Here is a 24,680-nt window from a genome sequence, read left to right on the forward strand (position 1 = left end):
CATAAGAGAAGGCAGCCTCCCTCCCAGATTACGGATGGTACTCCGATAATAAATAAATCAATATATACAAAGATAGGAGGATGAAATGGCGCCAATATAGGTAGTGTTAGCTGGTAACAATCACCCAGACAGTCAATGATTATTGAAATGCAGAGTATAAATCTTAGCAAGCTGGTACAGTCATTATTCAACAGCTTCCAGATACTCCAACCATATACCGAAATGCAGACAGAGAAAAGCAAAAGATGTAGTGTCACAGGCACCCGTGATATACAGTATAAAAATAGGTGGCAGCGTACCAAGTACTCCTCCTGATGAAGTCTTTACATGACGAAACGCGTTGAGGTTGTTTCCTATCATCTATTCCTGGTATATTGAAGGCTCTGCTGCCCATCTGGCCCGTGAGAGTTTTCCCTTTGAGTACTTTTGTATGGAGTCCATCGGTGTTCACTTCATGAAGTGTCCAGATATCCACACTGTGTAGCTGTATTCCTTATACTACAGGATTACAGATAAGCTTTTAAAATATACATATATTGAGTGTGCATTTTTTATGATATATGCCGATTTAAATCGTTTAAAAGTACTACACTATATGGCTCTTTCCTTTTTAAAATATCAGCTGAGTGGAGTTTGCAAGCAGTGAATTTGCTGTGGTTGATGATCCAGATATAATATATCTTCACAAGCAGTTTACACATCGGTTCCTGACTCACTTGGCTGTTTGGAGACTACGTTCAGATTATTCTAACACAGATAAGCTGTTTATTTATATCTATTTGGTACGCTGCCACCTATTTCTATACTGTATATCACGGGTGCCTGTGACACTACATCTTTTGCTTTTCTCTGTCTGCATTTCCGTATATGGTTGGAGTATCTGGAAGCTGTTGAATAATGACTGTACCAGCTTGCTAAGATTTATACTCTGCATTTCAATAATCATTGACTGTCTGGGTGATTGTTACCAGCTAACACTACCTATATTGGCGCCATTTCATCCTCCTATCTTTGTATATATTGATTTATTTATTATCGGAGTACCATCCGTAATCTGGGAGGGAGGCTGCCTTCTCTTATGAAGAAAGTGTTTTCCTATATTGGATATTTATTAATATCTACTCACATATTTTGCGTTTGAGCGCCACGTTTTAATCTATCTGCTGCTATTTATATATATATATATATATATATATATATATATATATATATATATATTTAGTATGTGTATTTATATTGCCATTACATGTAACAAAAGTGGAAATAGAATGGTACTGTATTTTAAAAATAAAGCAGGCATATCCTAATGGCATAGTCTTCAACAAAAGAATTGTTTACTTACATCATGAAATTATTATATGACTTTTTATCTGCTGTGTTTTTATTTAAAAATCTAGTTTAAAAGTTGTATACAGATGACCAATTGTTTTAGTTGTGAACCCACTGCTGACTTTATGCCTGGCTACTTGGCTGTTTAGAATAATGACTATTAATGTATTTGCTGTTTGTAAGTAAATATAACCTATGTTTTGTGCCCTACATCAAGGTGGGGGTTAGTCTTTGTGTACGCATTTATACTATAGGTTGCTGAATCAAACAGTCAGTTTTCAGTAAGGTGGTAAACAAGGCGTCTCTTTAATTAATATATTGACCTACACCACTAGCTGAAGATATGTGCTAGTTTGCTTTTGTTTCATTTTGTCCTCCTTCAAAGCGAGAGTACCTAAATTATAACAAAATTCCAGTGGTTACTTGCAGTATCTCTATTATATATTTGCGATATCCACACTGTAATATTAGCTTTGTGTCAATCAGTATGTTCTTAACACAATATTTACTTTGTGCTTCAGTCCTCCTTAATGGATTTAGCAGATGTATTCAGCTCTCCAACTCCTGCAGTGTCTGCCTCAGACCCCTGGGGTCCAACAGCTGCTCCTTCCTCAGATCCTTGGTCTGGAGGTGTTACCACTTCTACAGCACCAGTGGTGTCTGACCCCTGGGGAGGCCCTCCAGTGGCTACAGGTGCAAGCACTGACCCATGGGGAACTGGCATCCAGGCAAACAGTGCTCCCAGCGATCCCTGGACAGGGACCCCAGCAATTTCTTCTGTAGATGCCAAGTCTGTCTCTGATCCGTGGAATCCAGGGGGTAGGTCTGTTTTCTTCTCGTGAGACTGAATCATTAACTTGCATGTTGGACTGGAAAAAAAACGGAAATTGATTTTGTTATGTTAATCATGTTAGCTATATCCGCTGCACAGGTTTCATAGTTTTGTGTGTTGAATTGCTTTTATTTATATATTACTGTGTTCGTTGTAGGCAAACATCTGCATACATTACATTTATTACATTACTGTTTGTTTTTTCTGTTACAAATACATAATTTTGACTTTTCGACCAGATTGCTTCTACGTTTTTAAGAGTGGTACATATTTGGCTGTTTCTTAAAGCACCTAGTATAGTGAGACATCAGAGGGGCTGTCCACTTTTGTGCAACCCTCACTCCATTTATGTGCTGCCCTCACTCCATTTATGTGCTGCCCTCACTCCACTTTTGTGCAACCCTCACTCCATTTATGTGCTGCCCTCCATTTATGTGCTGCCCTCACTCCATTTATGTGCTGCCCTCACTCCATTTATGTGCTGCCCTCACTCCATTTATGTGCTGCCCTCACTCCATTTATGTGCTGCCCTCTTTTTTTCCATGTAGAAAATGGGGGGAGTGAGCCTTCCCTGGGATGCTAGCTGCGCTGTCTGTATTCAAGCAAACGCTGCAGTTCTCAGCTCAGGAAGCCTCCATCCATTCTGTCCTATTTAATAGAGCCGAAAAAGCACGCTTCCATTCTCAGTTCAATGCAACAGGATGGATTGAGTCGGCCTTCACGGCTTCAGGACCTTCCTGTTTGCTACATAGATGACCACTGCATGAAGTGAAAGAGCTTTTTTACATTTTAGTTTTTCTTTTTCTTGTGCATTCTACTGGTTTGTTTTCTCTTTATTAAAAAAAAAAAAAGTTTAAACTATAGCTTAGCTTCCTTTTTTTAAACTTTTTATTGTTTGAAAAAACTTGTGCATACATTCTAACAGTAAACCTGTAATAACAAACAGTATTGTTTCTTCTTTGTTATATACACATGGGGTGGGGTTGAGGATGCATGTACAGAACTGGGCAACATTTCAAAGTCCATTTAAACAATAAATTGCAGGGCCTAGCATGGTTGTAAAACATTCAATAAAATAAGGTAGCTTACGTATCAAGAAGGATAATGTCCTGTGCGATCATGAGGTGGACTTTGAAGCAGCATCAGGCATAGTCTGTTGAACATTCACCACTCGGGGTTATAGACACTCTTGGTAATTGGCATCCAAGGTGGCCTTCTCTATTGTACCAGGGGAGCCATATGGCATCAAATGTAGATTGTTTTTCATGGAGGTAAGAACATAGCATGCTTTCCTTGCACGCTATGTTCCAGATAGAATTTTTGAGAGTAGAGATAGAGGAGGGGTCCTTGTTGCTTCCAATTTTTAGCTATTTGTACTTTTGCAGCTGTGACTATATGGGGATACCAATTTTTTAGCTTGATTGTCCACATCTTTTGGGGACCAAGACAGCAGAAATATCCAGGGGTCTTTGGGTATTTGTTGTTTTGCTGAAAAAATAATAGTGATTTTGACCCATAAAGGTATAATTGCTCAAGCAATATATGTGGAAGAGTGTCCCTGTGGCCACAGTTCCGCCAGCAAGTCGGGTCAGATGTAGTGAACATTTTAGTAACGTTTTTCGGAAGTATAATACCATCTATAATAAAGCTTATTCGCGTTTTTTTTTATCTGCATGGGTATTGAACTGGTAGCTATTCCTTCTCTAACCTCACAACCAAGCGGTCGTATGTCTGCTTATTGACACGATTATTGGGCGAAAAAGTTCCGGTTTGTACCTAGCCTAACTCTACCAAGGTTTTCAGGAACTACCAGATCTAGAGTTGGTTTCATTTCCAGATTGTGTAATTGCATGGAAAGGCAAGTCTGTTTGAACAGCCTATCTCTGTTATATCTAGAGGCCAAGGCGATCGATCTCCCCTTACTACTGCTTTGTGTGCTTCCCATTCAACCAATGTGGAAATTTCAGATATACTATTCAGTTGAAAATATTCAGCCAGAAGACTTTAGATTTGAATGTAGTCATAGGCCTAAGAAGTAGTGACTCATGTTATCTCCACGTAGGGGTAAAAGATCTGGCTGAGATACTGGAGAGGTCTACACTTATTGGCGCATGGTCTGACCATATAATAGTTGTATGTATTTGGGCACTGTGTAGCTGCATGGCGAAGGACATGGCTGAGGCGAATCATATCTATTCTGGAACAAGAGTTGTGGACATTCTAAATAAGTCTATTCCCTGGTGATAGACTCCTTGACTCTGCAAGTGTTGTACAGAAGATGGGATTTAAAGGCTTTATTTATTTTTTTCCCCCACCTTTGTGTCAGACTTGTTGATGGAGGAGGCGATGATCTGTCTAATTTACTGCAAGTAGTCATGTTAAAGTCCCTGGCATTAATAATCGGGCACAAAAAACAGCGCTGGCAACAGTTTAGCTAATAGTTATGAAAGAGTTCATGAATGATTGAAAACAGATTATTTAATACAATATAAAACATACATAAAATGTACAAAAATAATCAGTAAATTGATCTATTAAATGAAAGTATTATAAACAGCTCTGTAGACATGTAGAAGTTGAACCACCTGCAACCCATTAAAACTAATGAGCTAGAGACAGTCTTGAATAATATCCATATTATAGGTATTATAGTTGCAAGACTGAAAAACTTTGAGCCTTGATAGGATTTAAATAGATGTCACTGTTCAAAACATATTTCACATAGTGTGCACATGGAATGTAAAGTTACACATATAAAAACCAGAAAGGTGAGGCCAGTTATATGTTTTCAGATCTTACTGGGAGGATCTCAAATATTGCTAATTAGCCTTCCACATCTAGTAAAGGACCTTTAATCCAATATAGCTCCCATCCAATATAAGTCAGTTTAGCAAATGAATTCACATGCCAATAAATTCAATAAACAGATTAAGAGGTAACAATGGTTCGCTCGAGTGGTACAGCTTCTTGGGAGATATAAATAAGCATTTAATAATCAGAGTATATAACCTGTAAATGTAATGTCAGGAATCCATCTGATAGACTGCTCTGGTGACTGCAGCTCATAGCAAGATGGTCATACCAATAGATGTAACAATTCCAGTGCATATAGGTAGGAGAGCATGTCCGAGAAGCCACCTGACAGAGAATGTTAGCGGAGCTTTGAATCGCTGCCATATCGTCTTCTTTACACCGCAATCAGCTCACTGTTTTTCACAGCAGGGGTATACTTCATGGCTTTCAGGCTGAACGTACAAACAAGCGGGGTATTGGTTATTCAAATACACCGGGGCTGACGCATTTCATCATAACAAATGATTTCCTCAGAGGCAATGCCCCTGTCATTAATAACCTCTCCTTTCCATACCTGCAAAAGGATGGAGTTTACTTTATTAATAAACTAATGCTGATTTTGGTTTGACGCATATAGGTTTACAAGTGTACATGTAAAATTGCATAATTTGCTTACAAGTATCAGAAATCTCCCTCCTTTATGTGCATAGGATTCTAAAAGTTCAAAAGTGATGCGAGTCAATCAGGATTGCCACTCCTTTTTCTTCTGCCTGACATCACATGCATGAAGTGTGTTCTGGGTATGATCTAAATCAGGCCTGTCCAACCTGCGGCCCTCCAGATGTTGTGAAACTACAAGTCCCAGCATGCCCCTTCAGCTATCAACAGGTTGTCTACTGGCAAAGCATGCTGGGGCTTGTAGTTTCAGAACATCTGGAGGGCCGCAGGTTGGACAGGCCTGATCTAAATGTTAGCTCTGGATGTAAACATTGAGTGAGATATGTTTCTTGTATGAAATCTAAATCCCCTTTCGTGATGTTTTAGTGCTGAAATGAGGTTTGTCCTTTTCTCATGACAGTTCAGTCCCTAACATTATGTGATATTCTGACAATCGTACTTGACTTTTAATTTACCTGCTCTGGGTCCTTCAACATAAATTGTAGGACCTACAAGTAAATGTAAGCAAACAAGAATATTGTTGGCACAATTAAAATATAGTTGTTTTTTTTTTCCTGGGATTGGGGACTTTTCGATCTTTAATTAACTTGCTCCTTAAAAGTTGAAAGACTATCAGGATGCTTGGTTCTGCTGTACTGAACCTTTAAGCCACACTTATGTCCAATTCCAAAAGCCAATTTGGTTGTTTAGTATTAATCAAATGTCTTTCAGGATTACCGCACAGTTGCTGCATAGGTTTCAGACTACTAAACAGATAGGTTAAATCTAACTGCACTGTCGGAACATATGCATTAGGGTGGTTTGTTTTTGATAAATTTATTTAGAGTTAACCACAAGAAGGCATGCATATGGTGCAGCTCTAAGATGACTATGAAAATACTGTCGCTTAACCAAATCTGGTCAGTTGGTTGGATGGGGGGGGGTCTGTTGCCAGTCACTTCAGTGACCTGGTTATTATTGATGTACATGGATTGTCATCTTGCCCAGCCATCCCAAGGTCACATTTAATGTGGAAATAAATTACATGATTTATACATACACATACCTATCGGCTTATACTTTGTGGTTTTCAGTCTATAGTACTGTAAGTTTATCATACATACTGTATGTCAATGTGTCTTTTTTGTCACTATTTAATAATGAAAGGTGATGTTCCCTGTAGGAGACAGGTGTATTTCCTATTACTGAAACTCACACAGTGAGCTCCGTTATAGGCTTTCATGATCATTGGGAGGTTTACTTGTTACTTGGAGATTCATTAACGTTTCTTTATGCTCTTAAAACTTAAACATAGCAAAGTAATGTGTAATATATAGTTTTGTAGTTAATGATACTAGTAGTTTTATGCTTTACAAAAATGTATATGCATGTTAGAATCTCATCAAGATCTGCCACATCTGTATAATCCCAGCAATATTAGTAAATTTGCAAGGAGAGGCCTATGGCTAAACATCATTATGTGTGTTCACTTGCATAAATAGCTGTCACTATTTTTCCATTTATACTGTTATACTTGAAATAGAAACATTCTAATTTTTTAGGTGCAGCAGCTCCTGGTGCCCCGCAGAGCAAAGATCCCTGGTCCTCAAGTCCATCTTTGGCAGCTAAGCAGACTACAGACCCTTGGGCCCCAGCTGCAACATTTTCTGATCCATGGGGTGGATCTCCTTCTAGACCAAGTACAAATGGGACCATGGGTAGGTTTTTGTTCTATATACCGTAGCAATGAATATTCATGTAGTCCTGCCTTGTGCTTCCTGGTCAAAGTAATCATGCGCATGCCCACTATTGAGCTTTATAATTTTCAGCTGTATGAGTAGAAGCACATGCTTGCATAGGCTGACAGTGTCAATCGTTATGATGCTGTTCGCTGGGGGCAGAGCTTTCAAAAGCAGCATTGTAAATACTAGGTGATGACCAGATCAACCCCTAAATGATGATGATAGACAAATTTAGATATATATCTATATAATCTCTATCCCAAAAGAATACTTACAACATTATGGAATTTGTTTTCACCACATGCTTTGATACTTAAGTTTAAAAATAAAGTTCTAAGTGAATAAATGAAAATTAGCGTGGTCTTGAAAAACATAACAAAAACTACAGACCATGCCTGTGTCCTCCAGCTAACCCTGCCCTTCCTTAAAACACACACTTTTTTTTTTTTTATACTGATTTTCACTATATAATGCTGATCTGAGATGTTTACTCAACTATAATGCCAAATAAAGCCCTATCTGCATCTACCTCCATTTGCTTGGCTGGGGAAATAATCACTCCTGGCAGAACAGACAATCTGGTAAAATGTCAGCCACCTGAGGTGTAAATTTGACATGAACCACTGACGGTGAAATGGTTTCAATCTATATCTCTTATTACTTCTGTTTTAACCACACAAGGATTCCCACTACCTCATTTTTGGAAGTGTGCAAGAAGTGAAAGGCTGAAACGAAGTTAAATGTTTTTAGAGCAGCCAAATTATCCTCATTCACCATGAAGTTAGCAGCTAGACTTTCTACCTTTTCTACTTTTGATTTATTCTGTAATATTTCCCTAGTCTAAAAAAAAAATACACATGTTCTTTCATCTTTTCTCCTTTCACAAATTGCTGTGTGGACAAGACCAGCTTGATGTAGTTTAGTAGTGTATATAACTTTGTTTCTACATAAAAGATCAATTTGTCCACTCATGATGACCAAAAATGTATTCCTTCTGAATTCTAGAGAAGTTGCCACAATCTATAGTGTGAATTCACTAAATTGTATATAGTTTTTTGAAAGGAAATGAAAAATAATTTTCATAGAACTCAAATGGATGCGATAAGAAACCAAATATGTGGGAGCGCCAAAAAAATGCAAAGGGACAGATACACAAAATTTGTGGACATGTGGAGCATCAAAGCTGGTAAACATACTGTGATCACATGAAAGTAGTCAAATAGAAGACCAGATATAGTCAATGTGGAAAGACATCTGTGAGACTTCTGTAAAATTCAGCTTTTTTTGTTTTCTTCTTCCTTTCCTGGTTATTGCGGAGTGCTAGTGTTTTAACAAAAAAATATTTTGATTTAGAGAGCCCCAGCAATTTCTATGTCAAAGCAGCCTGCTATCAGATGTGTGTGCTAAAATTATGCTTTGAGTGTTTCAAGCTTTAACTTTGTATTTATAACCAGTTTATTCCTACTAACAATTTTTTAGGCCGTGACTACATAATGACCTTTATCAACAGGAGTTGTACTTGTTGATTTGTGCCTGAAGCTGCAGAGCTTTTTTCCATTCATTTCAATGATCTATTTGATTCCCAGCATGTGTTACATGAAGTGAAAGGGCCATTGAAATGAATGGGAAAGTTCCATAAATTTAAAAATACGAAAGCGTTGCACCCCCATACCTCACAATTTCTCAACCAAACCCAAAGCTATAAAACATGAGCTGGCTCCCGCTACTAGCAGGGAGACCTCAAACATGAGATCCCCCTGTCATAGTGTGAACCAGTTGCTAGTCAGTGCAGGGCTGAAGCCTCTATTTAGGAAAGGGTGTGCTCAGTGTTTAAATGCCAGTGGGTGAAGTGTCTAAGCAACTGCCATGAAACAAAGTTGCATTTCTTTCCAAGTATCACTGAATATCTGTGATGCATCTTCCACACTAATTACACAATGTATTTTCATACTAAAAAAAATAAAAAAAATTGCTGAAGATTTATTGGAAAATATGGGTATTTTAGCATGTGGGTGATTGAGATTGAAGCTGAATTGAACTTCACTTCATAAGACTGTTTTTTTTCGATTCACGGTATAAATGAAGCACACCTGTTGCATTCTGAAAAACACTTTGGATTTTCACACATCTATGGTTCGCCAAGATGTATTGTTATTCTCTAGCGATGCATCCGCAAGCTTAGAAATGCAAGTCCAACCTCCTATGGGTTATTTTTATTTTAATATATTGCTTGTTTTAGCCTCATCTGTAGCTTGATTACTAATCAAGTAATAAACATGGGAGCGAATGGACATTAGACAGTTTTTGTTTTGTTTTTCTTGTCAATTTAGTGCGTGAAGCTTTTTACTACATTACTTGGAGTCAGTCTACAAAAGAAAGACCCAAAGACCACCAGCTCTGAGCTGGTGCACAATTCACATCCTTTTGCTAATTAGAAATGATAAATGCCCTGTCGCAAAGCAAGAAGCAGGCCTAAAAATGCGCACCCCTTTATCTCATTTCAGTAATTTCTCTCCCCAAAAGAAAATCTCTGGTAAATGAAGTATGGTCTGTACTTTCATACATCTCCACTCCACCCAACTCTTAGACTCTTGTGCAAACTTTTGCTCCTTGTTAAACACTGCCATTTTGCTCCATACTCCAATGTGTGTCAGCAGAAATCTTGATGTCCTTAAATAAATTGGGGAAAACAATGGGTCTAACACTTGTTTTGTAATTTGCCGCGGGAGTTTCTGCTCTTCATAAATTACTTCCTAAATGTTTGTTTGTTTTTTTTTAGATGCTCTGCTACTTTGAACAATGACTATAAGCTCTACATAGAAGAAATATACTAAACTTCTTCATGCACAATATCATGCACAAGATGGTTTATAACAAGTTGAATGTATGAACTTTATTTCATACAGAGGTACATCTCGCACTATAGTCATTCTATATCCACGGGAGCCTCACTCCTCTCCTCTGCACCATTGGAGGAAACTGCTCTTTTCTCTGTAGCTTCTTGCTTGCCTCTATTCCTTTCCCAAAATGATGACTCTTCCACTGTCACATGTAGTCTTTTCTTCACTTACACAAGAACATGAATGGACACTTACTGCTTCCCACAAGATTAGCTTGCTCATCTCCTGTCTATACTGCTATGAATATGGGTGAACATTTAGGAGATAAAGAATAAACAAATGTTTTTATAATCTTATTTGGATTGTATGCAACATATTAAAACTTAGAAAAAATATTTAATTTTAGATATGTAAGATAAAAACACCTTTTAAATGTGGTTCTACTTTCATCTAGGCAAGTTGGTTTTAATGAGACAAGTCATTTTTTCCTATAGTAAATTCTTAGCAATCAATTTGCCCCAATATTGCTAAAGTCAGATTTTTGTTGGTCTGTTTGAGAAGTCTGTTCAGATAATAACTACAATCTGCGTCTGTGTGTAATTAGATTTGTGCAATTTAACCCAGCATATTGCTGTACTAGTAAAAGCTGGATTTGTCTGTGTGTGGGAAGCTTTCGTTAGGGAAATGTCTTACACAGTGGAATAATTCTTATTTTGATTCAACAGGAAATATGTAGCATTCTGCTTTTTAGTTGTTCAGAGTTTGGTATTGGTTGCATATTTTGTAATTTGCAGTGTTCCCGTTTGGTGCAAATCAGACAATCCTTATTTTTTTCCCCCCATTGTTTTTAATATATTAACTGTCTATTGCGTGGTTTGTTTTGTTTTTAACATGTTTGTCTTTGTGTGTGTGCCTGTCTCTGTCCGCTCTACCTGCCGTCTTAGCCAATACCACCTTTGACCAGTTCATCAGTTCTGCAGATAAGGATGAGTTTTCGGATTTTGACAACCTGAGGACTGCCTTTCCCCAGTCAGGAAGCAGCACAGGTTTGGGAATGCTCTCTTTCCTACCTGCTTGCTTACTGTGATTCAATTTGCCCTTTGCTTATTGCTTTGTGCCTGTGTCTTGTATACAGTACTGCTCTATGCTTCTCAAGACTTTGGTTCTGTGTTGGCTTTTAATTTTTCGTAACATCAGGGATCAATCTGTAATGAATGAATTATTATAAAATTAGAACATTTATTGCTCTTTTTTTTTTTGTTTGCATTTTAGTTATTTTCTTTTAAACGGCATGCAAATAATAAATTCACATAATAGTGACATTCAATGTTCCAATGCTGTTCAATTTTTTGAAAGGCCATATTTGTATAAACACGCATGCTAACTGGATATTTAAAAATATGGTATCCTTCTATATATTGGTGGGCTGAAGCTTTTTTCATAAATTACAAAGTACAGTATGCTGATTTTCTATACAGTGTGAGAACGGTTATTGTTCCTTTATGTAAATTGATGAATTTCCTATTAAGCATAAAGGCAATAAAAATTATTTCCTCTTCAGACTGCTGTCCCCAAATTTTGCTAAATGAAGCAACGGCCTCATTGCAGTCTCACCCTGTTTGTTTAAAATTCTTTGAGGTTCTGGCAGCCTTGAGCCACAGAAGAGCCTTGGATAACTGTAAAATGGAAATCTTGATGCATATCGCGCAGGTTATGGCCTGGCATTCTCGATGCTGCTATTTTGTTTTAAACCTGACCTTTAAAAAATGGAATGGAAACTTTAGAAAAAAAACAAACTATCCTGTCTTATGTTTGCTGCTGAAAACCACTTTTGTTATGTTTTTTAATATCTAATTTGCAATGGTAATAGTTTTTAACATATGATATATGCAAATTAGCACTCCATATGGACATTTATAAGGATATTAAGTCACTAAAGAGTTTTTTGAGCAGCCATTGTATATGTGAGAGATATATAGATCTATTTTTTTAATGCTTTGTATTATATATAAGGTGTGTATGTATGTGTGTATGTATGTGTATATGTGTATATATATATATATATATATATATATATATATTAACCCGTGCATGATACTCATGCATTCTAGTCAAATCAAGATACTTAAGGTCTTAAAAAGGTTCTTGTCATGCATTTGGGCCTAGCCCAGGCCTCCTCAGGGGAAGATCGTTACTTCCCGACACAACTCGTAAATTTAGCCTTTACTACCCCTCCCATGGGGGGAAGGGGGGATGATGGAAGTTAACTGACTTGACTATTCTAATTTTTTTGTCAAATAATGTCAGTATACCAAATTTCAGGTCAATTGGATGAGCCCTTTCGGAGAAAATAGTTTTTTCCACACACACACACACACATACACTAACGCACGCCTCTACACATGTGTGTTCATGAGGTAAAATTACCTCACGAAAATGAGTTTGAGCCCTACCAAATTTCAGCCCTTTTTGAATTTTTTTCCCCACACACACTAAGAATTTAGTAGGTCAGTGTATAAATCTGTCCAGCAGGTGGCGCTGCAACTTGGTTTTTCTTTTCCACACACAGACGCCACTAAGCATTTATATATTAGATAAAATATACACACATACACATACACACAGGGTGATTCAAAAGTCGCAGTACACCCTTTTATTTCAAAAACTCTACAGGAAATTGGGAAACCTGTATACTCCAGTAAGGTATGGGTGACGTGGTCTATCCTTTACGGTATGTACGAAACATGGGCGCCATCTTGAAATCGGCCAATCAGCCCAATTCCTGTAGAGTTTTTGAAAGATCTGGAAGTTCTATGTTAACACAACTGTGTTTCATAGTTGCATTTCATGGAATCAACCTGGCATATCCTTAAAAAAATATTTTTAATTAGACTAACCAGAGAACAGTGCATGTCTCTAAGCAGTATAAAGCTTCTGATTTGAGATCTATGAAAAGTCTGTTTGCATGATTGGTTAATCTGGTTGAGAGATGACCCCATCTGACAGTCTTGTTGTCATACGGTGCTATGGTGGTGCCTTGTCGGGTTTGGGAATCAAAATAACAGATTTGGACACCGATATATGTTTGTGTGTGGTCCAATGTGTTCAAGAGATGTAGCCACATACTGATTGGGCCAAGAGCCTGGTTCAGCTTGTTTGTTGCCAGCTTAATACGCTTTGCACCATATAGATTTATCACAGTGCAGTCTGTTCTCTCCTGAGTTGTGAGCTTTTAGGACCAGTGGGCAAGGTGAAAAGGCAGATTCCAATCCTCCACTAGAGCGCTGAGTGACACATGTAACAATATTGCACAAATATACCCTCCAGTTACACCACTATACCAAGAGATCATTTCATTCAGCGCCTATGAATCTGGTAATCGGACACTGCGCTCAGTTAGACCTGAGTTATGTATTCATGTTCAGTATCCTATTTAATTGAAGGGGCACAATACATTTTCAGGTATGTATCTGGGGTTGCAAGAATTCTTTTTAAAAATGGGAGTAGTTAGTTTACATTTATTTTTCACAATGTAAATCCCAGAAAAAAAAAATCATATTTATTTCAATATACTGCCAAAAAGGTCTCTCTTTGCTGATAGAAAAAAAAAAAATATTATTCACTTGGGTATAGTAAGAAAAAAACAAGTTATATTTCAAATCCAATTTTAGCTGTCTGGACCTGCATGTTTTGGCTGCCACTGGTTGACATTATGTGCTGTCTAGTTGAGTGTATAGAATTGCTCAAGTGGTTTATACAGTATATGTAGAGTATATGTCTGTTTAATACTGTTTTTAACAAAAATAACAACTGCCTTGCACTTACTGATTAGAGAAAAAATACACCTCCATTCTATTTTCACATACAGTTTAGATTTTAATAATAAAATATATCGCTGTGTGTTGGGATAGGGCAAAGGAGATTGGGAAAGTAATTTTGTTTAAAATGGGCATTTTCATTGTATATTGTGCGAGTGGTGAATATTTGGTTGCAGTTTGTATGAATCATGCGCAGAATAATTGTTTTTGCTTTATTGGTTGCATCATCTATTGTAATGTATGCACATACCATGCAGCATCATAAAGTTTGGATTAAAAGTCTAAAAAGGGCAAAAGTGTAAAGTACCAAGTGGTACGAAGACAATTTTTTTTGCCTATTTGAGTGCAGTTATCAAATAATTCATCACTTCTGGACAAATACAAGGCTCCTTATCAAGACAATGCTATTTGTGTGTGTGTGTGTTCTAATCTTCTGTGTATACAAAAATGTATTCGCACACTCGATGCCATAATGCATTTATGATTAAAAAAAACATCATGATGACATGCATCCATGACGAGACGCAAGTGTATCATGGTAAGTGTGGCTGTGCCATGTTGCATATTTTTGGTGGCAGCATTTGGATTTTGTAACATGCAAAATTGCACATTCCAGCTTTATTTGGGGCATCGCAGTAGCTCAGTGATTAACATTTCTACCTCACAGTGCTTGAGTCATGAGTTTGATTCCCGTCCAAAGCCTTATCTGAGTCTATACAGTGCTTCGGTATCGGTGGTGCTATATAAATGATGATGATGATTGATTTACTTCTATCTCTAAACAAGCCCCTATATGTCTTTTGCCCTACTTTTAAATTCCAAAAATCTAGCATAGTACTTTAGTGTGGATCCGTTGCTGTTAGAAATTAATATTTTCTCCTACCTTCCCATTTGTTTTTATGAAGTTCTTATCTTCCTCTTCTATGCTACACTTCGTTTACTGAACTGGATACCTTGATACCATGTTTTATTTTTTTTGATTGTACACATTTGTGCATATGTTTGTGTACGTTTTTATAGGTTAGCAAAGTTCTTGATGTATGAAATGATGTGTACTTTGCTTATTTTTAATTCTTTGGTTTCGCCTTAGGTGAGCTTGATCTTCTTGCTGGTGAAGTTCCGATGTCTCGCTCCCTTGGATCAAGAAGTCCAGATGCCTTTGACATGGCAGCAATGAGCAGTTCACTTTCTGAAAGCTGCAAGCCTACACGGAAAACACCAGAGTCATTTCTGGGGCCTAATGCTGCCCTAGTAGACTTGGACTCTCTTATTTCAAAACCCACCCTACAAAACACAAAGACCTCGAATCCTTTCCTTGTTACAGGTAATTGTCTTAAAAGACCACTAACTTAAAATGGAATATATTTGCAATAAAGTGGTCCTTATAAACAAAACATCATTCTAAACCATCGACTGTTAGATATGTATATATGGAATAATCATCTAAAATGATTGTTTAATGGTTCACGGTGGCGCATTCACCAGTGAGCTGCTTGCTGAAAACACACATTGTTTTCCACAAGTCAGTAGTATACTGTTTTAAACTGAAATGGAAACATGAATTAAATATAAATAAAACCATATATGGAAAAACACAAACTCCCAGAGGAGTTTGAGGCCAAAAACTTTCATAACAATTGGCATTCACTATGATAGTGTTATGAATCTGCACAGGGAGAGAATGTAGCAAAGATTCCTGTTTCTGTTCCATTGAACTGAATCTATGAAAGCAACTTACTTGGCAGTACTTCAGTGTAGACTAATGCTAAAACTCTGGGTTCAAAGTAATTGATTATATGTGCAAAAACGAGTCCTTGAATCTATTGTTGCGTTTTAGTGAAAACAACGTGGAATTTGCCTATTGCTAATTATCCAACTGAACCTAAATAACATTTTTAATTTTTTTCTCTGAGTAAGCAGTTAAAATTCTTAACTCTTACAGCTGTCATGATAGAACTGGGTATATGGTGATTTGTATATTAAACGTCTTGCATATGAAATCATCTTTAAGACCTGTATTACCTTCAGTAGAAAGGTGCTTCATATTTATCAGTCCACCAATCCTGAAAAGCAAGTTATTTAGGTGGAGATGTTTGTACCATTAACTAATGTATATACAAAAGTTTAAAACTTACAAAAATAGAATATATTTGAAATAAGGGGTTAACTGTGAACAAAAATTTGGCTGTGCACATCAGACTTCTGCTTAAGACTTTCCATGTTGTGCACACCTTAAGTTAGTGATTTCTAATTAGACTGTTAAAATGAATTGAAAATAATGCTTAGTTAGTGTCTTATGTGTGTGTGCTGAAAAGCAAACATTTATTTGTACATATACAAAAACATTTACGTTTGTTTTCATTTGCTTCATCTTAGGAGTAGCCAGTTCAACCACAACAAATCCATTCCAACCTAACCAACAATCATCTCTTACTTTGAATCAACTTCGTTCCAGCCCTGTGATGTCATTGGGACAGCAAGTTACACCAGCTGGACAAACACCTGCAGCTATTCCTTTTAGTTCTGTCTCACCAATGGTGTCTGTGTCCCCTTTGGCACCAGGAATTCCTCTAGCTAATGTGTCACCAATGGTTGGAATGCAGCCTGTAGCTGGAGTGAGTGGCCTTCCAGTTGCTGCAGTGCCTCCTGGTGTATCTTTGAGCTTGCCTGCTATGATGCCACCGCAGCAGTTAGTGACACAGCCACTAATCCCAAATCTATCAGCACAAGCTGTGACGAGTACCACCAACCCTTTCCTGTTATAACAGGCTATATGATCATTGAGTTTGTAATGGTGATGACCGGGGGTGATGGGTCAAAATGGTATCTTTATGCTACTACTACAGAATGTCCCTGTATCCTACATCTTTTGTGGCAACCCTATATTAGCAGCACACATGATTTCTGGTGTCTGCTTCCTTTTCACTGTGCCTCTGAATACCAAGAAATAGTATTTTACCCTCCCTGCAGTACAGGTAAAGGTGTTTTAGGTAGAAGACCATAGATTTAATATTATTTTCTGCAGGTTGATTGATAATCAGTAGTGTTATGCCAGAATTTGCTGTCCGTGTTATTTCCGTTTGCCCGCCCCTCATCCTTTTTGCATTAATTAGCAGCACTTCACAATATGGATAGTTTTTGTTTGCTTCTGCCTAGTAGCAATCCAAGGTCCCCAAATGTGAGCCAAGTGATATTTGCTTTAACATCTATTTTTTTTTTCCTTATAAAATAAGTGTTAATTGCCTACACTATTTTACCTACATTTACAGCCCAAAACCTAATTGAGCATTGTTCCCTTATTTTCCCTAGGCGAGATGTCTTGGTTGTTCTATGTGTAAATACAGCATCTCACTCTAGCACATTTCTGTGTTATTGAACCACATTAAGATAATGCCCTATTTAGAAATTTCTATTGATAAAACACTAAAATAAAACTAAGCTCTTTAAATTCCATATCCAATTGTTGAGCTGGGGAATATTGCCATAATAGCAGGACATTTCCTATTTATTAAAATGAATTCATGAATGCTGATGAAGTGGATTTTTAACCCTTGAGTTTGTTCCAATTCTTTCCTATTGCCATTACAAATCAAATATGTGATAATGATTTGTTTGATAACCACTTAATAAACTGATGGCTTTGCTTGGTGTGCTGTCCATCTAGTCCTATTCAGTATATATTTTCATATGCGTTTTCCCTCCTTTAGAAGAGAAAACAATGTTCAAATAAAGGAAAATTTGGAAAAGTTTGATTTAGCTTTTCCTTTTTATTGTTTTAAAGTAAATAATTGTCTTGAAAATATGACATTAGTTTAACAGAATCAATTTATAAAAAGTCTTGTCATGTATGAAAGTATAATGTAATACATTATAGCTGATTAAAATGGAAAGTTAATTTTTTGTTTTTTCCCAGCATTTATTTTTAATTCTGTGTATAATTTTATCTTCATGATTTCTACTTTTCATTTAAAGAAAAGCTGCCAACTAGTGTTCCTGAACAGTGGCCATGAACATGGCATGTTTTGTAAAATGAAATACAATTGAATGCTATAACTTACTTAATTAGAAAAAAACTCCTCATCCTGTATGTGTGTAGAGTGTTTAATTCAAGTCACAAACAGAGCAGATCAAATCATAATTTAGACTGTAACTAGCTGTGGTGACTTCTGCACACCGGCTGTAGGTTTGAGACAAACACCAGTAGTGAAAGCACCACTGTATGTTTACCAGGTGATGCAAGGCAAGAGGTGACGAGTACTGTTGTCACTATGCACTTCTCACGCTCAGTACATAGTTAATTGTTTTGTTTTCAGTGAAGAGCACTTAAAATGTTAATAGTTTTCCTTCTGGTTTTTAAAAAGTGTAATTTCTAGCAAAGCACACAAGTTGTCCTTTTAAAGGAGCACTTTGTTATAATTGCAGATATACTGGTAGTGGACCACATATCCAATATGCTCTAAGCCCCGGGCACTGCTCACTGCTCAACATAACGACGTTACTATTCAGTGTTTTGTCCCTCCCCAGCACTGCAATGATGGAACATTATTTGTTATTTGTTTACAATGTTTCCAATATTGTCCCTGTAAAGAATATACTCCCCTTTTCTATCGTTTTTAACTGTCTGGCATATTTTAACAAAAAGTAATTTCAGGTTCTCGATCACTGGAGCACCAATAGTACAATTTGAATGTCTGGGAACCTGATGTTGTATTTTGTGAAGTATACTATGCTAGACCATTAAACCATTGAGAAGAGAGGAAATTTTAAATACATTGACAGCATTCTCTAATTGCAGCACTTGAGAGAGAGAGACTGCTATATAGTAATTGCACAGCGTAAGTGAAAGGACATCAGTACAATCACATCACATTACAGTGCAGAATTCCCTCACCCTTAATAGAATTTGAATAATCTAGCATTGTATAATTTACAGATGGTAATTATAGTTCCCTATCATTTGAGCACTATTAACACCCTAATAACAGGGACATTGAAATTGGAAACTGTAATATATAATATGCCAGATCATTAAAATTCTGATGTGGGAGGGGCTCTACATAATAATGTGATTGTATGTCATCCCTGTCTTTCCAGCAAATTCTTTAAATCCTGAACCTGCTGAGATTGGGGAGGACAATACACAGTAATAAGCGCACTAATGTTGTGCATGTTGGATTTAGGTAACCAGGAATCTATGCAATTGCTTTACTTTGGTGTGAAATAGGAGGACACTTTGTTTAACATTCTGTCAGAGAATGCTCTTAATTGAGGGGTTATTGGTGTATTTATTTTCTTTCAATTTTAGGATTGGCGTGCAGATTACCAAAATAATCTTATTCTGAATGGACCAACTTGAAAGTACCAACTTGAAAGTATCACAGATACTGGATCCCCCCATATCTGTATGTGCAGAAATTTCCATTGGACAGTGATAGATATTTGTAACCAAATGTATTTCGTAGTGGGATTCCATTAGATTTGTACTTTTTTTCCATGTCACTATGAAGGTGACACTGTTGCTGTCTAAGAACTTTAGGGGGGCGGGGGGGTTCACTTCAAACAATCCCTAATAGGAATAATCTGTGTGCAAAGAATGTTTTCCTATGTGTTTTACAGTCATTGTAAAATAACGCAAAACTTCAACATGTTAGAACCACAAAAGGCAATGTTTCTCTTCCCTGCCATTGGGGGACACTGCGAGAGATTGGGGTATAGTAGTGGGCTCAGGAGTCTTGTCAGTTTAACTGCTGAGTCTTTGGACTTTTCCCCTGCTATGCCCCTCCTCTCCAGAGAGATCCTCAGTTTTTTAGAAGTGACTTGGAGTTTAGGTCACTGGGGTATAGGTTCCTGCCTATATCCGTTTAGTTGATAGGTTGTCATGTTTTTATTTTCTTCCCTCAGGTGCAGCGCAGGGTTCAGTGTAAAACCCAGAATCACAGTGAGTAGGACTTGGCTCTGCTCTCTGGGACCCCCAGCGCAGGTAAGAGAAGCCTGGTGCTCTTTTACCTGGCACCTTCTGCCGGCATTCCCATAGATAGTGGAGGGGGGCTGTGTAAGATAATAGGATGGATGTTGGTGCAACAAAGCCCGTTTTAGTGGAGGAAACCCACGGCCACAGTTCAATGCCTACATAGCGGTCAGAGGGAGTGTATCAGCCTCTCCTCCCCTGCCGCTCTCCATGCCGGCAGGTCCCCGCTCGCCTCTAGGCAACGAGCAGTTAATTAGGAAGAGGACATAGCTGCGCTCACACTCATTGCAGGTGAGTCAGACCGCTTTATTGGACCAGCGCTTCTGGGCAGTTAATATATAACAGCGCGTCCAGCGCTTCTGGGTGGCCATGTTGCGGGGTCTTCATGGGCCCCAGATAGCGGAGGCAAGCAGGGGGGGCAGAAACAGCAGGAAGGGGAGGAGTTGTCGCGATATCTTCCTTCCTCCCAAGCTGTTCTCCCGCGCGCAGGACCGAGTCTGCTTGTTAAGAGTCACTGAAGAGACAGCGTGTCAGCGAGACCCCAACCCTTTTGCTTTGTCTTTCCTCTGCGGACAGACTTTTTGATACAGGCTTGTATTTTAATAGTCATTGTGGAGGTTTATAGCTGTTTCGTGAGTTATTTAATGGTAAATTTTCACAGACAGTACTTTACAGATTTTTGCATTTAAGAGGAGTGCTTATAGTTTGAGAGACTTTCTGGTATAAGAGTTTCCAGAACTTAAGTCTCCCTTTTGTCTGTCTGTCTTTTAATAATAATTTTAAGAGGTAGGACAATGGCGGAGAAGGGGACAGCTAAAGGCAAGGGTCACTCTGTGCCTTCTGTAATGTATTATACCTGTACAAAATGTAATGAAAAAACTTTCTGTTGGACACACAGACCGAAATGCCCTTTGCGCAGCTTGTACTGCGGACGCACAGAGGCGAGACAGCTCAGTCCATGAGGTATCTTCTGCAGTGTTGGAACCGCTTTGGCTGCAAACCTTCTCTTCGGCTGTGAAAAAACTGACGACCATTATGCTGCGGGTAACGGAGGTACGCGAAAACACTACCCCACTTGCAGGCAGGCAGTCTGACGAGAACGCTTCCACATTACAAGTGGGGTCAACCCACAGAGAAGATAGGTTATTAGCTACTTCCCAGAGGGGTAAGAGAGCTATTACTGATACAGCTCTGGACCTAGATCAGGACTTTGATCTATCCTCGGCAGAGGAAGGTGAGGTAGATGTAGACCCGCAAGGGAAGGGCCGTTATGACTCTGACTGTCCACGAGTGTGAATAGTCTTAATTTTAGGAATCGGGCATACTTTAGGGTTTGCTGATCCTGAGCCCTCAGCAGCCGCGGGTATCTCTCTATTTAAAAGAGCGAAGGCTCAGTTAGCTACATTTCCCCATTCTCCAGAGATGTTGGAGATTATTTCTGAAGCTTTGCATAAGCCAAGTAAACAATTTATGATGACGGGAACATTTAAATCTCTTTATCCTCTGCCACCTGAGGACACAGTAAAATGGGAGTCATTACCTAGGGTTGACACCCCGGTAGCCCGTTTAGCTGCTTCTTCTGCTATTCTTGTTCAAGAACGGATAGCCCTTAAGGATTACACGGATAAAAAGTGTGATTTAGCTCTTCACTCAGCATACACTGCCTGGGCTAACAAGGCCGTGCAATTATGGATGGAAGCGTTGATTAAGGGTCTTAGAGATAATACTCCTTGTACAGAAATCTTAAACCTTGCAGAGCATGTTCTAGAGACTTCGTAGTATGTGGCAAACGCAGCCATGGATGCGGTGTCGGTGAATGTTAAGGCCTCCTCTCTTATTGCAGCGGCTCATCGTAAGCTATGGTTACGGACATGGTTGGTTGATGCAGACTCTAAGAGAGCGTTAGAGAATTTACCCTTTGATGGCTTAACCCTATTCGGGGCGGAGCTCGAAAGGGTCATTCAAGAGACTACGGGGGGAAAGAGCACTTCTCTCCCTACTGTCTCCAACAGGCCCCGTCAGGGTAGGTTTCGTTCCTTTCGCAGCTTTACCCGAGGAGGAGGTACCCTTATTAATAAAGGACAGTACTCAGCGTCAAGGGCATCTGCTAATAGAAGTAGAGGTGCGGCGAGGAGAGGTTCTTCTCGCCCAGCAGACAAGACCTCCATGTGACAGAGTTCCTCGGGGGGCAATCAGGTAGGGGCACGTCTTCTTCAATTCAGAGATCAATGGTGGAAGTCCACAACAGATCTCTGGGTTCGAGGGATTGTGTCCCGGGGCTATGTTATAGGCCTAGCCCACTCCACCCATCACAGATTCTTCATCACTCCTCTCCCCTCTTGTCCCCTTAGACATGTTGCACTTCAGGAAGCTGTTCAGAAGCTTCTGGCGGCGCAGGTTATAGTTCATGTGCCTCCTCTAGAAAGGTGTCTAGGATTTTATTCGAACCTCTTCCTGGTACCAAAGCCAGATGCATCCTTCCGGCCCATCCTGAATCTTCAGTCATTAAACAAGCAGCTGAGTATTCAGAAATTGTGCATGGAATCCCTCCGCTCAGTGATAGCAGGGATAGAGAAAGGGAAGTTTTTGGCATCCTTAGGCATCCTTGATGTCTGTCTGCATGTACCGATATGGGAGGGACACCAGAGTTTCCTTCGGTTCGCAGTAGGAGAAGTGCAGTTACAGTTCAGGGCTCTCCCCTTCGGCCTAGCTACCGCTCCCAGAGTCTTTACCAAGATTATGGCAGTCATGGCCAGTCTTTTGCGCCAGAAGGGTATAACAATTATCCCTTATCTAGATGACCTTTTGTTGAAGGCACCGTCTGCAGTTCTTCTATCCCAACATATTCGGACAGTTATGCAGTTTCTTCAGAGTCACGGCTGGGTGTTGAATTTACCCAAGTCATCTCTTGTGCCAACTCAACAAATGTGTTTCCTAGGTCTGCTTTTCAATACTCAGTCTCTGAGATTTTATCTCAGAGACTGAGGAAAAAGACTAGGGAAAAAGTCCTAGCTCTGCAGAAAAGGACCAGAGCGATTCTAATGAAAAAAAGAGTCTCGGTTCTCAGTTGCATGAAACTTCTGGGGACAATGGTCTCGGTATTTGAGGCAATTCCTTTTGCGCAGTTTCACTCCCTTCCTCTTCAGGCACAGATCTTGCGAAAGTGGTCAGGGTCTCAGAAGAATTTAGACAAGCAGATTATTCATCTGTCCACGCCCACAAGGCTGTCCCTTGTCTGGTGGACATCCCAGACCAACTTGGAGAGAGGCCAATCCTTACAGACCTGGTCTTGGACTATAGTCACAACAGACGCAAGTCTGTTGGGGTGGGGAACAGTAACGGGAACCCTGAGGCTTCAGGGTGTCTGGTCTCCTCAGAAAGTCACGCTTCCTATAAATATTCAAGAGCTCAGAGCAGTGTACAACACTCTGATAGGAGCCCAGGAATTTCTAAGAGGAAAGCCTCTTCAAATTCAGTCCGACAATGCCACCACGGTGGCGTACATTAATCACCAGGGGCGCACTTGCAGCGTGGCTGCCATGCGAGAGACCAGACGCATATTAGCTTGGGCAGAACATCAGGTTTCCAAGATTTCAGCCATTCACATCCCGGGGGTGAAGAATTGGGAAGCAGACTTTCTCAGTAGACATATCCTTCATCCCGGGAAATGGGCTCTAAACAGTCAGGTATTCTCCCTTCTGGTGGAGCGTTGCGGCTGTCCGGACAAAGACCTGATGGCGTCCAGACTGAACCATCAGGTTCCGCGCTATGGAACAAGAGCTCGAGACCCAGGTGCGGAAATAGTAGATGCCATGTCGGCCCCTTGGCCATATCGGATGGTGTACATTTTCCCGCCCATACCAATGATTACGCGGGTTCTAAAGAAGTTGAAGAGGGAGAGAGTTCCCGCTATTCTAATAGCTTCATTTTGGCCACGCAGAGCGTGGTTCTCAGATCTGCTATTGTTAGCAGGGGCTCATCCATTCTGGCTTCCTATGCAGGCAGATCTTCTGGTTCAGGGTCCATTCCTTTACCAAGGTTTAGATCAGCTGGCTTTGACGGCCTGGCTATTGAAACCCTAATACTTAAAGCCAGGGGTTTCTCTCAGGATGTTATAACTACCATGATTAGGGCCAGAAAGCCTCCTTCGTCTTCCATATATTAGAGTGTGGAAGGCATATATTGTGTGGTGTGAGTCTAAAGGATTCCACTCTTCAAAATTTAAGATTTCCCGCTTACTGGACTTTCTACAGGATGGGGTTCAGAAGGGTTTACATCTGGGTTCCCTCAAGGGTCAGATATCAGCCCTTTCTATCTACTTTCAGAGAAATATTGCTGATTCTTCAGACATAAAGACATTTTTAAAGGGGGTATTGCGTATACAACCTTCTTTTTGCCATCCTGTCGAGCCCTGGGACCTCAATCTGGTTCTTCGTGCTCTTTCTAAGCCGCCGTTTAGACCTTTAGAGTCTATTGACTTACGGTATCTTACGTGGAAGACAGTTTTTTTGTTGACTATAGCTTCAGCTCGCAGAGTGTCTGAGCTTGGGGCTCTTCGCTGTGACCCCCCTTTTCTTATTTTTCACGCTGACAGGGCGATCCTTCGCACCAAGCCATCTTTTGTTCCTAAGGTGGTTTCCAGGTTCCACCTAAATCAGGAAATTGTTGTCCCGGCGTTCCGAGCAAAGAGACTCCTTAGAA

The 24,680-nt window shown here is 39.3% G+C and overlaps 1 protein-coding gene across 8 annotated transcripts in view; it reads left to right on the forward strand.

The window, feature by feature from the left end:
* EPN1 (epsin 1) overlaps positions 1-17,757 on the forward strand; it is a 75,174-nt gene extending 57,417 nt beyond the window's left edge. For 5 of the 8 annotated variants that reach the window (XM_075189995.1, XM_075189994.1, XM_075189996.1 and 2 more), the window contains 5 exons: positions 1,851-2,148; positions 7,174-7,329; positions 11,138-11,239; positions 15,102-15,335; positions 16,388-17,757. In XM_075189995.1, the coding sequence (XP_075046096.1) occupies positions 1,851-2,148; positions 7,174-7,329; positions 11,138-11,239; positions 15,102-15,335; positions 16,388-16,776 (1,179 nt within the window). In that variant the 3' untranslated portion in view covers positions 16,777-17,757. The remainder of the gene's footprint in view (positions 1-1,850; positions 2,149-7,173; positions 7,330-11,137; positions 11,240-15,101; positions 15,336-16,387) is intronic. The other 3 variants (XM_075189999.1, XM_075190000.1, XM_075190001.1) reach the window with 1 other exon arrangement.
* The last annotated feature ends 6,923 nt before the right edge of the window (positions 17,758-24,680 follow it).

This window comes from Mixophyes fleayi, chromosome 11, assembly GCF_038048845.1.
Source record: "Mixophyes fleayi isolate aMixFle1 chromosome 11, aMixFle1.hap1, whole genome shotgun sequence".
Lineage (NCBI taxonomy): Eukaryota > Metazoa > Chordata > Amphibia > Anura > Limnodynastidae > Mixophyes > Mixophyes fleayi.